Source organism: Trichechus manatus, unplaced genomic scaffold (genome assembly GCF_000243295.1).
Source record: "Trichechus manatus latirostris isolate Lorelei unplaced genomic scaffold, TriManLat1.0 scaffold00111, whole genome shotgun sequence".
Classification (NCBI taxonomy): domain Eukaryota; kingdom Metazoa; phylum Chordata; class Mammalia; order Sirenia; family Trichechidae; genus Trichechus; species Trichechus manatus.
The window spans coordinates 6,553,617-6,565,661 of record NW_004444047.1 but is presented as its reverse complement, the minus strand read 5'-3'; the positions used below and the strand labels follow the sequence as shown (position 1 = coordinate 6,565,661).

The following is a 12,045-nucleotide window of genomic DNA, read 5'->3' as shown; positions in this document are numbered from 1 at the left end:
TGAGTCAAGGACACCTAACAACAAGAGCAAAATTTTACTTACGTGTGATATTAATGATATTGTTTGATAATTTCCCATTTGGTTGGGTGAATGTTCATAGCATAAATTATAAGTAAAATGTGGAAACAACTCAAATGTCCATCAACTGATGAATAGGTAAATAAAATGTGGTTTATCTGTACAATGCAGTATTACTCAGACTAAATAGGAGCCTTGTTGGCGCAGTGGTTAAAACACTCGACTGCTAACCAAAAGATCGGTAGTTCAAACCCACCAGCCGCTCCAAGGCAGAAAGATGTGGCACTCTGCTTCCGTAAAGATTCACCGTCTTGGAAACCCCGTGTGGCAGTTCTACTCTGTCCTACAGGATTGCTATGAGTCTGAATCAACTCGACGGCAGTGAGTTTGATTCTTGGTTTGGTTAAATAGGAATGCAGTCCTGAAACATGCTGTAACATGGATGAACCTTGAAAACATTATCCTGGGTGAAAGAAGCCAGACACAAAACGCCACCTACTGCATAACTCCATTTCTATGAAATGTCCAAAATAGACAAATCCATAGAGAAGGAAAGATTAATGGTTGCCAGGATCTGGGGAGAGGGAAAAGTAAGGTGTGACTGCTAATGGGTACAAGCTTTCTTTTGGGGGTGATGAAAATGTCCTGGAATTAGATGGTGGTGATGGTTGCACAACCTTATTAATATACTAAAAACTATCGACTTGCACACTTTAAAAGTGTATGTGAACTATATCACTAAAAAATTTAAGATTAAGATTATATCTTCAATTTTACCTGTGTAATTATAATTTTATCTATATACACATTATGGTGGGTAATGTGCTTAAGGTCACCTGGTTTAAATGCTAATCACATGTAAATATTTCATAGCAATATCTAGACTAGTGGTCAACCAGACAAGTAGGCACCATTGGCTAGCCAAGTTGACCCATAAAATTAACCATCGCAAGCAGATTTCGGTTTACAGAGAAATGGGGCAGAAAGTACAGAATTCCAGGATACCACTTCTCCCCACTGCACATTGATTCTCCACTTATTAATATCTTGCATTCTTGTGGTACATTTTGTATCATGGATTGAATTATGTCCCCCCAAAAATGTGTGTATCAATTTGGCTGGGCCATGATTCCTGGTATTGTGTGATTTTCCTGTATATTGTAAATCCTGCCTCTATGATGGTTATGAGGGAGGATGGGTGGCAGTTGTGTTAGGAAGGCAGGACTCAGTCTACAAGACTGGATTGTATCCTGAGGCAATCTCTTGAGATATAAAAGAGAGAAGTGAGCAGAGAGATAGGGGGACCTCATACCACCAAGAAAGCAGCGCCTGGAGCGGAGCGCATCCTTTGGACCTGGGGTCCCTGTGCCGAGAAGCTCTGAGTCTGGGGGAATGCTGATGAGAAGGCCGACAGAGAAAGAAAGCCTTTCCCTGGAGCTGACACCCTGAATTTGGATGTTTAGCCTACTTTACTGTGAGGAAATAAACTTCTCTTTGTTAAAGCCAAACACCTGTGGTATTTCTGTTATAGCAGCACTGGATGAATAAGACCATTTGTTACTATTGATGAACCAATATTGATGCATTCTTATTAACTAAAGCCCATAGTTTACATCAAGGTTGACTTTGTGTTGTATGGTCCTGTGAGTTTTGACAAATGCATAATGTCATGTGTCCACCATTACAGTAACATACAGAATAGTTTCACTGCCCTAAAAATGCCCTGTTTTCCCCCTACTCATACCTCCCTGCCAAAACCTCTGGCAACCACTGCTCTTTTTACCATCTCTATAATTTTATCTTTTCCAGAATGTCATATTGTTGGAATCATGTTGTGTGTAGACTTTTCATACTGGCTTCATTCGCTCAGCAATATGCACTTAAGGTTCCTCCACATCTTTGCCTAGCTTGATGGCTCATTTCTTTTTATCACTAAATAACACTCTGTTGCATGGACGGGCCACATTTTATCATTCACCTATTGAAGGACATCTTGGTTGCTTTCATTTTTTGTTAATTATGAATAAAGCTGCTATAAACATTCATATACAGGTTTGTTTGTGAACCTATGTTTTCAGTTCATTTGGGTAAATGTTGTTGTTAGGTGCTATTGAGTCGGTTCTGACTCAGAGGGACCCTCTATACAAAAGAACGAAACGCTGCCCGGTCCTGTGCCATCCTCACAACTGTTGTTATGCTTGAACCCCTTGTTACAGCCACTGTGTCAGTCCATCTTGTTGAGGGTCTTCCTCTTTTTTGCTGACCCTCTACTTTACTAAGCATGATGTCCTTCTCCAGGGACTGGTCCTTCCTGATAACATGTCCAAATTATGTGAGACGAAGTCTCACCATTCTTGCTTCTAAGAAGCATTCTGGCTGCACTTCTTCCAAGATAGATTTGTTCATTCTTTTGGGAGCCCAGAGTATAGTCACTATTCTTCACCAACACCATAATTCAAAGGTGTCAATTCTTCTTTGATCTTCCCTATTCATTGCCCAGCTTTCACATAAATATGAGGTAATTGAAAACACCATGGTTTAGGTCAGGGGCATCTTCATCTTTAAGGTGACATCTTTGTTTTTCTTTTGCAGCAGATTTGCCCAATGCAATACGTCATTTGATTTCTTGACTGCTGCTTCCATGGGCATTGATTGTGGACCCAAGTAAAATGAAATCCTTGACTACTTCAATCTTTTCTCTGTTTATCATGTTGCTTATTGGTCTAGTTGTGAGGATTTTTGTTTTCTTGATGCTTAGGTTAAATCCATACTGAAGGCTGTAGTCCTTGATCTTCAACAGTAAATGCTTCAAGTCCTCTTCACTGTCAGCAAGCAAGATTGTGTCATCTGCATAACACAAATTGTTAATGAGTCTTCCCCCAATCCTGATGCCCCGTTCTTCTTCATATAGTCCAGCTTCTCAGATTATTTGCTCAGCATACAGATTGAATAGGCATGGTGAAAGGATACAACCCTGACACACTTTTCCTGACACTGACCCATGCTGTATCCCCTTGTTCTGTCCAAATGACTGCCTCTTGGTGGATGTACAGTTCTTTTTGGTACAGTGACTCTGTGTATTCGTTCCTTCTTCTTTTGATGCTTCCTGCATTGTTTAGTATTTTGCCCACAGAATCGTTCACTATTGCAACTCAAAGCTTGAATTTTTTCTTCAGTTCTTTCAGCCTGAGAAATGCCGAAGTTAAAGCAATCAACTGCTAACCCAAAGGTCAGCCATTCAAAACCACCGGCAGCTCCTTGGGAGAAAGAAGTGGCAGCCTGCTTCTGTAGAGATTTACAGCCTTGGAAACCAGATGGGGTCACTATGAGTCAGAATTGACTCGACGGTTGTGGTTTTTTTGGGGGGTATGGGTGGGTAAATACCAAGGAGCAAATTGCTGGAAGATATGATAAGCCTGTGTTTAGCTTTGTAAGAAACTGCCAGACTGTATTCCAAAGCGGCCGTTTCATTTTGTATTCCCACCAGCAATGAAAGAGCGTTCCTGTTGCTCCACATTGTCCCCAGCACCTGGTGTTGTCAGTGCTTCTATGAGTCAGAATCGACTTGACAGCAATGGGATTTTTTTTAAATAGGTGTCAGGGAGGCCTGGTGGTGCAGTGGTTGAGAGGATTGGCTGCAAACCAAAAGGTAGGTGGTTCAAATCCACCAGTCACTTGGAAACCCTGTAGGGCCGTTCTTCTCTGTCCTATAGGGTCGCTATGAGTCGGAATCGACTTGATGGTAATGGGTTTTGGAGCACTGGTGGCACAGTGGTTAAGAGCTACAGCTGCTAACCAAAAGGTTGGCAGGGTGGATCCACCACTTGCTCCTTGGAAACCCTATGGGGCAGTTCTACTCTGTCGTATAGGGTCACAATCAGTCAGAGTCAACTCGACGGCAGTGGGTTTCTTTTAAATGATATACAATGCTGAGCATCTTCTCATATGCTTAGTTGCCATCTGTGTATCTTTTCTGGCAAGGTGTCTGTTCACATCTTTTGCTCATTTTGTAATTGGGTTGTTTGTTTTCTTATTGTTGAGTTGTAAGAATTTTCTGTATATTTTGGATACAAGTCCTTGATATGTACGTGTTTTACAAACATTTTATCCCGGTCTGTGCCTTGGCTTTTCATTGTCTAAATAGCATCTTTCATAGAGCAGAGTTCTTTATTTTAATGAAGTCCCACTTATCAATTTTTTCTTTTATGGATCATGAAATTGGTGTTATATCTAAAAAGTCATCACCAAACCTAAAGTTTCTTAGATTTTCTCCTATGTTGTCTGCTAGAAGTTGTATAGTTTTACATCTTCTGTTTAGGTGTATGATACATTTTGAGTTATTTTTTGTGAAAGGTACAAGCTCTGGGTCTAGATTCTTTTTTTGCATGTGGATGTCCAGTTGTTTCAGCACCATTTGTTGAAAAGAGTATCTTTTCTCTTGAATTCTTTGCTCCTTTGTCAAAGATCAGTTGTCCATATTTGTGTGGGCTTATTTCTGGTCTTTCTGTTCTGTTCCACTGATCTATTTGTCTGCTCTTTTGCCAATACCACACTGTCTTGATCACTGTAGTTTTAGAGTGAATCTTGAAGTCAGGTAGTGTCAATCCTCCAACTCTGTTCTTCTTCAGTATTTGTCTTAGTCATCTAGTGCTGCTATAACAGAAATACCACAAGTGGACAGCTTTAACAAAGAGAAGTTTATTCTCTCACAGTCTAGTAGACTACAAGTCCAAATTCAAGGTGTCAGCTGCAGGGAAAGGCTTTCTCTCTCAGCTCTGGAGGAAGGTCTGTGTCATCAATATTCCTTGGGCCTGGGAGCTTCTCCGCACAGGAACCTCAGGTCCAAAGGACGTGCTCTGCTCCTGGCACTGCTTTCTTGGTGGTATGAGGTTCCCATTTCTCTCTGCTGGCTTCTCCCTTTTATATCTCCTAAGAGATTGGCTTAAGACACTATCTAATCTTGTAGATCTCATCAATGTAACTGTCACTAATCCATCTCATTACACCATAGTGTTAGAATTTACAAGATATAGGGAAATCACATCAGTTGACAAAATGGTAGACAATCATATGATACTGAGAACCATGACCTAGCCAAGCTGACAGATATTTTTGGGGGACACAATTCAATCCGTGACAGTATTTATTGGCTATGCTGGGGCTTTTGCCTTTCCATATAAACTTTAGAATTAGTTTGTAAATACCCACAAAATAACTTGCTGGGATTTTGATTGGAATTGCATTAATCTGTAGATCAAGTTGGGAATAATTAACATCTTAATAATATCAAGTCCCTAAACAGAGTCTCATTGTAATCTTAATTTGCATTTCCCTGATGACTCGTAAGTTTTGGTGTCTTTTCATAATTGTATCGGCCTTTTGGATAATCTGTTTCGTATTTCTTGACCACTTTTTTAAAACGGGGTTTTAAATGATTGATTCGTAGGTGTTCTTTGTATATTGTGGACATGAGTCCTGTGTTGGATGTATGTATTGCAGATGTCTTCACATCTGACTTGCCTTTTCATATCTTAATGTTTTCTTTTGATGAACGGAAGATCTTAATTTTAACATAGTCCCATTTACGCTTTTCCCCCCCTTAGGGTAATGCTCTCTGTACCTAGTTAAGAACGCCTTCCCGACTCTGAGGTATCGGAGTGACCTTTAAGGGGCGAAACGGCTGGGATTTGGTTTTCCAATCCCTCACAGCTAGTTTGAGTGAGGTCATTTGTCAAGCCTGGGCTCGTTGGCCCAGCACAAGGCCCAGAGCCCCTTTCTCTGCAGCCTGCAGCCCGCAGCCCTGGATCATGGTGAAGGGCCTCCTCCTGGTGTCCAACTCTTGCTCAGGAGGGACCAGGTGGCCTGCCACACCTCTTCTAGAAAAGCCATCACCTCAAGAGTCCCTGTGGGCTGTGGAGACTTGAGTTCTAGGAGGGGTAAAGCAGCATCAGCCAGAGCTCTCAGCCACCTTCTCAGGGCAGGCCTGGGGCTGTAGGTGGGCACTGTGCATCCAGGGCCATCAGTGGCAGTGGCCCTGGGGCTCCGACTGAGAAGAGACCAGGCCAAGTGTCTGCAGGCCAAGTCTCTTCCCTCCCACCATCTTTGCCGAGTGCCTGTGCTGGGGGGCATTATGCCACACACAGAGATCACCAGGGAACAGGGCAGGGTCCCCCATGTGGGGCCTGTGGGCAATGGGGAGGGGCAAGCAGCAGGTGCAGTGCAGCGCTGCAGGACCCCCTCAAGGGGGGCACTCAGAAGACGGGGCTGCGGACGATGGGTGCAATGACGTGCCCAGCTCTGCCATTTACTTGGTGGCTTGGTATGTGTCTCTCCCTCTCTGGGCCCAAATGAGGCAGTGTCCATAGCCTGACACGATGAGTCACCTATCGTGAGTCCCTAAGGGGCCTGCGGTAGGAGTTACGGAGAGCAACGTCCAGGGCTGGAAATCAGACCCAGCCCACAAGGGAAGGAGCTGCACTGCCCAGTGGCTTTCACCAGAGTGTGGCCATCCCTGAGGCGCCAAGCAGACAGGGGATTCCTGCCCTGGATGGGAGTCAGCAGGACCTTCAATGCCTGCCAGCTCAGCAGGGCTGGGCTGGGGTGTGGGAGGGATTCCTGAAGTGGGGTGAGACCCAGAAGGGAGGAGCAGCTCTCCCTTCCCTCAGGCCTGGCTTCTCTGCCCAGGTGGCTCTCCCTCCTTAGAAGGCAAGGTGTTTGAGTGCTTCTCATACATGGGATCACTGGTTCTCGGAGGGCTGAGCCATGGCTGGAGGCCTGGGAGAAGCTGAGGGGGGACCAGCCACAGTTCAGCCCCTCCCTCCCATCACCCCCTGGCCGCCTCCACCCAGCTCCCCACCCAGCATGCCCTTCTCTGGCCTGGCCTGCATCCTTTGCCTCTCCCTCTCCCTCAGCCACTTCTTGTTCTCCTCTCCTCCCTCAAGTCTGGTCTACTCAGGCTTTAAGCTGAGCTCAGGCACAGGCAGGGGCAGGATAGCACCTCCTGAACCTTCACAGACCCCTCTCTGAAACGAGACAAAATGCTTTTCCTCCCCAACACCTGCTAGAACAACAATGAGGTAAAGGAGCAGAGATCAGTAACCAGCTGCCGTCAAGTTGACTCTGACTCATGGTGACCCTGGGTATGTCAGAGTAGAATTGTGCTCCACAGGGTTTTCAATGGCTGATTTTCTGGAAGTAGATCGCCAGGACTTCTGAGGCACTTCTGGGTGGACTGGAACCTCCAACCCTTCAGTTAGCAGCCAAGCGTGTTAACCATTTGCACCACCCGCGGACTCTGGAGTAGAGACACTGGCAGATGGTCATGAAAAGAATCTATCCAATCGCAGCCAGTGAACTCAGCCAAGGACAGACAGCGGGATGGCACAGGCCTGCCCAGACCTTGTCAGGGAGCAGAGTCTCCAAATGTGGGCTCCAGCAGGAGTGCTTGGCCAGTGGGCAGGCTGGGAAACCCCTCATGGACGCGCAGTCTTTGGGGTGAGCAGAGCAGCAGAGAAGGAAAGGGGTGTGTGTGGCCACTGGCAGGGACATAGCGAGGGTGATGAGGGCCCAGGGGCAATCTCTAAGTTGCACCTCCTTCCCCAAATTTGAAGACGAATAGACATTGATAGCAGCGACCAAAAGGAGATGCCCAGCAGCCCGCAGCCCGAGTGCAATTTCTCGCCACGCCTGCATCCCAGGCTGTAGGCTGTCTGACAGGGCTGCTCCAGGGGCACCAGGGCAGCTGCAATGGAGTAAGTAGCGCCTCCAGGCCGGTGAATCACCCTGGCAGACACCGAGAGCCGCAGCAGCAGAGAACAGCTCTGAAACACGGCTGAAGCAGGCACAGGCTTTCTGGAGCAGTTCAAGTCCTGCATAGTTTGGTCTTGGACATATCTCTGGACTGTGTGGTGCCAACCTCTCTGATAGTGTCACTCAGTGCAGTCCATACCCCTGAACCCCCCTAGTGATGTCACTAGCACCTCCTTAGACTCGTGGCTAGGGGCATGTGCCCACCTGCCCCCCTCACTATGCTTCTGGCCACTGGCTCAGCTCAGTTCCTCAGATCTGCCACGCAGACTAGCACCTACTTACCAGAGGGACATGGGACCTGTGGAGCTGCATGGGGCCCCCTACACCTCCTGCCAGCCTGAGGGAGGAATGTGGAGCTGCAAGCAGAGACACCTCCTCAGAGTGTCCACATGCTGGCACCCCAGCTCACCCACCTCCCCGCAGGCCCCACTGCACTCCAAGCAATGATGAGTAGCTGAAGCTGGTCTTGTTACAGGTGACGTCCACAGCAGAAGGGTCCCCTGGGACAGCAGAGAAAGGAAGATCCCTCGAAGAAATCACACCAAATCAAGAGTGTTGCCCAGACACACAGAAGAAAATTGCAAACACTTCTCAATGGATTCAAAGGAATTAAAGGAAACCTAGCCTATTTGAAAGAAAGCTCCAGAAAGAAACACAGAGGTGGAAACACCTCTGACCTTCTTGGGAGGCACCGTGACTGCCCCCAGCACCCAGTTCCACCTGCCAGACAGGCAGAAGCCTTACTTGGAACAACACTTTGCTGTCCTCTTGGCTACAGACTCACTGGGCCAATGGGATCCAGTGTGTCCCTTCTGCATGTCACCTCCAGGTGGGAGCAGGTAATGGCCCATGCTCAGCTCCCCAGGCTACTCTTTACCAACTGAAGATTGTGGAGCCTTCAGGTGCCTGAGTTCTGGAGAAGTCCCTGACGCGTGGTAGCTGTGGGCATAAGTGAGAAATAAATCTCTGCCGTTTTCTAGCTACTGAGATGTGGAAGGTGTTTGTTACTGCAGCACAATCCCACCCATCCTGACTGATTGCATCATAAAAGTTGACATTTATTGAGGGTTTTCCATTTGTCAGCTCCTCTTCTAAGAGATTTTCAGATCATTAGCTCATTTGAATCTTACTCTGTGGTGGCACAGTGGTTAGAAGCTTAGCTGCTAACCAAAAGGTCGCGGTTCAAATTCACCAGCTGCTCCTTAGAAACCCTATGGGGCAGTTCTACTCCATTCTATAGGGTTGCTATGAGTCTGAATTGACTTGTTGGCAAAGGGTTTTGTTTTGTTTTTTTAAACAGTCTTTATCTCATTTTGTAATGAGGAAAACAAGCCAGAGAGAAGTTAAACACCCTCCCAAGGGCGTTCAGCTGGTAATTGAGGGAGTTGGGAAAGACCCCACCTCTCAGACTCAGACCATGCAGGCGGTCACCACCTTACGTTGACTGTTTTCTCAGGAAAGAAGCAGAGGGAAAACACAAAGTCGTCAGATGTATGGAAACCACTTTAGAAACATTAAACAGTGGGACATATCTTCTAAAACACAGCCCGGATGGAGGTGGCAGAACTGAAAAAACACAATTCATGTATTTCAAAAACATTCAGTAGCCTTCTATGTGCCAGGCACTGTTCCAGGCAAGCAGAATACACCAGTGAGCAAAACAGACAGAGATCGCAGCCCTCCCAGAGACTGCATTCTACAACTGAGCTAGATGGAATTGAACAGAATAAAGGGTTAAAAAGAATTAGACAGAAATCAAGAGGTTTAGAAGGCAGGCAGACTGGTTACAAAACAAACGTTATTGGTATTTCCTGAAGAAGAGAATAAAACAAATGAAAAAAAATATTTTTCAAAGATCTAATAGAAGAAAATTTTCCTTAGATTAATGAGACCCTGGATCTACAGATCAAAAGAGGACACTGTGCCCCAGGAATAGTGGTGGATGGCTGGAAAGTCTTGAGGACATTACTGGACTTTGAGGATAAAGAAGCTGACAGGCGTGTGGGCAAGAACCATAAGGAAAGACCAGACTTGTATCGCACTTCCCACAGCAATATTTTGGAAGATGTGGCCACCCTGTGAAGTTGGTTTGAGGGTTCACTTTACTGGCTAGGGGGAGAACAAGGCTGAGAGAGGTCCACAAGGTCTTCTTGACTCTCTTGAACATTCAACTCCCAGCACTGTCATGGACGTACCTGGCACCCAACCACCTCGGAGGAGCTGGGAAAGGTGCCCCAGCTGCCAGCAGGGCAGTGCCCAGGGCCCCTTTTGCACAGGTCTGTTTTGGTTATCTGTTTTTGCCTTTGTTGTTTTTATCTGCCACCAAGTGAGCCCCTGACTCATGGTGACCCCATGAATAACGAAAGGAAATGCTGCCTGGTCCTGTGCCATCTCCATGATCAGCTGCTGATCAGACCATTGTGACCTATAGGGCTCTCATTGGCTGATTTTTGGAAGAAAATCATCAGGTCTTTCTTCCTAGTCCATCTTAATCTGGAAGATCCACTGAAACTTGTCCACCAAGGGTGACCCTGCTGGTATTTGAAGTACCGGTGGCAAAGCTTCCAGTATCACAGCAACACACAAGCCACCACATTACAACAAACTGACAGATACAGGATTGTTGTTAGATGTCATCAAGTCGGTTCCAACTAATAGCGACCCCATATATAACAGAACAAAACATTGCCCAGTCCTGCCATCCTCATACTAGTATGTTTGAGCTCATTGTTGCAGCCAGTGTAAATTCATCTCATTAAGAATCTTCCTCTTTTTCACTGACCCTCTGCTTTACTAAGCATGATATCCTTCTCCAGGCATTGTCTGTCCTGATAACATGCCCAAAGTAAGCAAGACAAAGACTTGTCATCCTTGCTCATAAGGAGCATTCTGGCTATACTTCCTCAAAGACAGATGTGTTGATTCTTCTGACAGTCCATGTTGTTGTTGTTGTTAGGTGCCGTCAGGTCAGGTCTGACACATAGCAACCCTATGTACAACTGAAACACTGCCCAGTCCTACGCTATCCTCAAAATCCTCACTATATTTGAGCCCATGATTGCAGCCACTATGTCAGCTCATCTCGTTGAGTATGGTGATTGTTAAGGTTGTGTGTCAACTTGGCTGGGCCGTGATTCTCGATGGTTTGGCAGTTATGCTGTAGTTTGGCAGACTTATAATGATGTGATCATTTCTGTGATGAGAATTGATATAATGTGATCACCTCCAAGATGAGATCTGCTGTGAGTAGCCAATCAGTTGAAAGGGAGTTTCCTTGGGGTGTGGCTTGCATCCAATATAGGTGGACTTTCTGGCAAAGCTCGTGGGCTTTAGCTTGCTTTGGATCTTGCAGCTGCCTTCTGTTCATCTGACTCCCAGTTCTTGGGAATAGAGTTAGCAGCTTACCTGCCATCTTGCCTACTGATATATATATACATATATATATATGTATCCCTATGCATGGGTCTGTTGGTCATAGTGTGGGGGCTTGCATGTTGCTGTGATGCTGGAAACTATGCCACCAACATTCAAATGCCAGCAGGGTCATCCATGGCAGACAGGTTTCAGCTGAGCTTCCAGACAAAGACAAACTAAGAAGAAGGACCTGGCGGTCTACTTCTGAAAAGAATTTGCTGGTGAAAACGTTATGAATAGCAGCAGAGCAATGTCTAATATAGTGTCAGAAGATGAGCCTCTCAGGTTGGAAGGCACTAAAATATGACTGGGGAAGTGCTGCCCCCTCAAAGTAGAGTCAACCATAATGATGTGGATGGAGACAAACTTTTGTTAACTTCATGTGCTGATGTGGCTTGACTCGAAGGGAGAAGAAACAACTGTAAACATCCATTAATAATCAGAACATGGAATGTATGACGTACGAATCTAGGAAAACTGGAAATTGTCAAAAATGAAATGGAGTGCATAAAGATTGATACTCTAGGCATTAGTGAGTAGAAATTGACTGGTATTGGCCACTTTGAGTCAGATAATCATATGGTCTACTATGCTGGCAATGACAATTTGAAGAGGAATGGTGTTGCATTCATTGTCAAAAAGAACATTTCAAGATCTATCCTGAAGTACGGTGCTGTCAGTGATAGGATAATATTTATATGCCTACAAGGAAGACCAGTTAATACAACTATTATTCAAATTTATGTACCAACCACTAAGGCCAAAGATGAAGAAATTGAAGATTTTTACCAACTTCTGCAGTCT

General features: G+C 45.6%; 1 protein-coding gene across 1 annotated transcript in view; it reads right to left on the bottom strand.

Annotated features, from left to right (window-relative positions):
• The window catches only part of SPON2 (spondin 2), a 33,870-nt gene extending 22,631 nt beyond the window's left edge, over positions 1-11,239 (bottom strand). The window contains exons 1-3 of the mRNA XM_012557613.1: positions 11,233-11,239; positions 8,241-8,327; positions 8,110-8,183 (exon numbers count right to left, since the gene is read on the bottom strand). Of these exons, the coding sequence (XP_012413067.1) occupies positions 8,110-8,183; positions 8,241-8,327; positions 11,233-11,239 (168 nt within the window). The remainder of the gene's footprint in view (positions 1-8,109; positions 8,184-8,240; positions 8,328-11,232) is intronic.
• Positions 11,240-12,045: the final 806 nt, after the last annotated feature.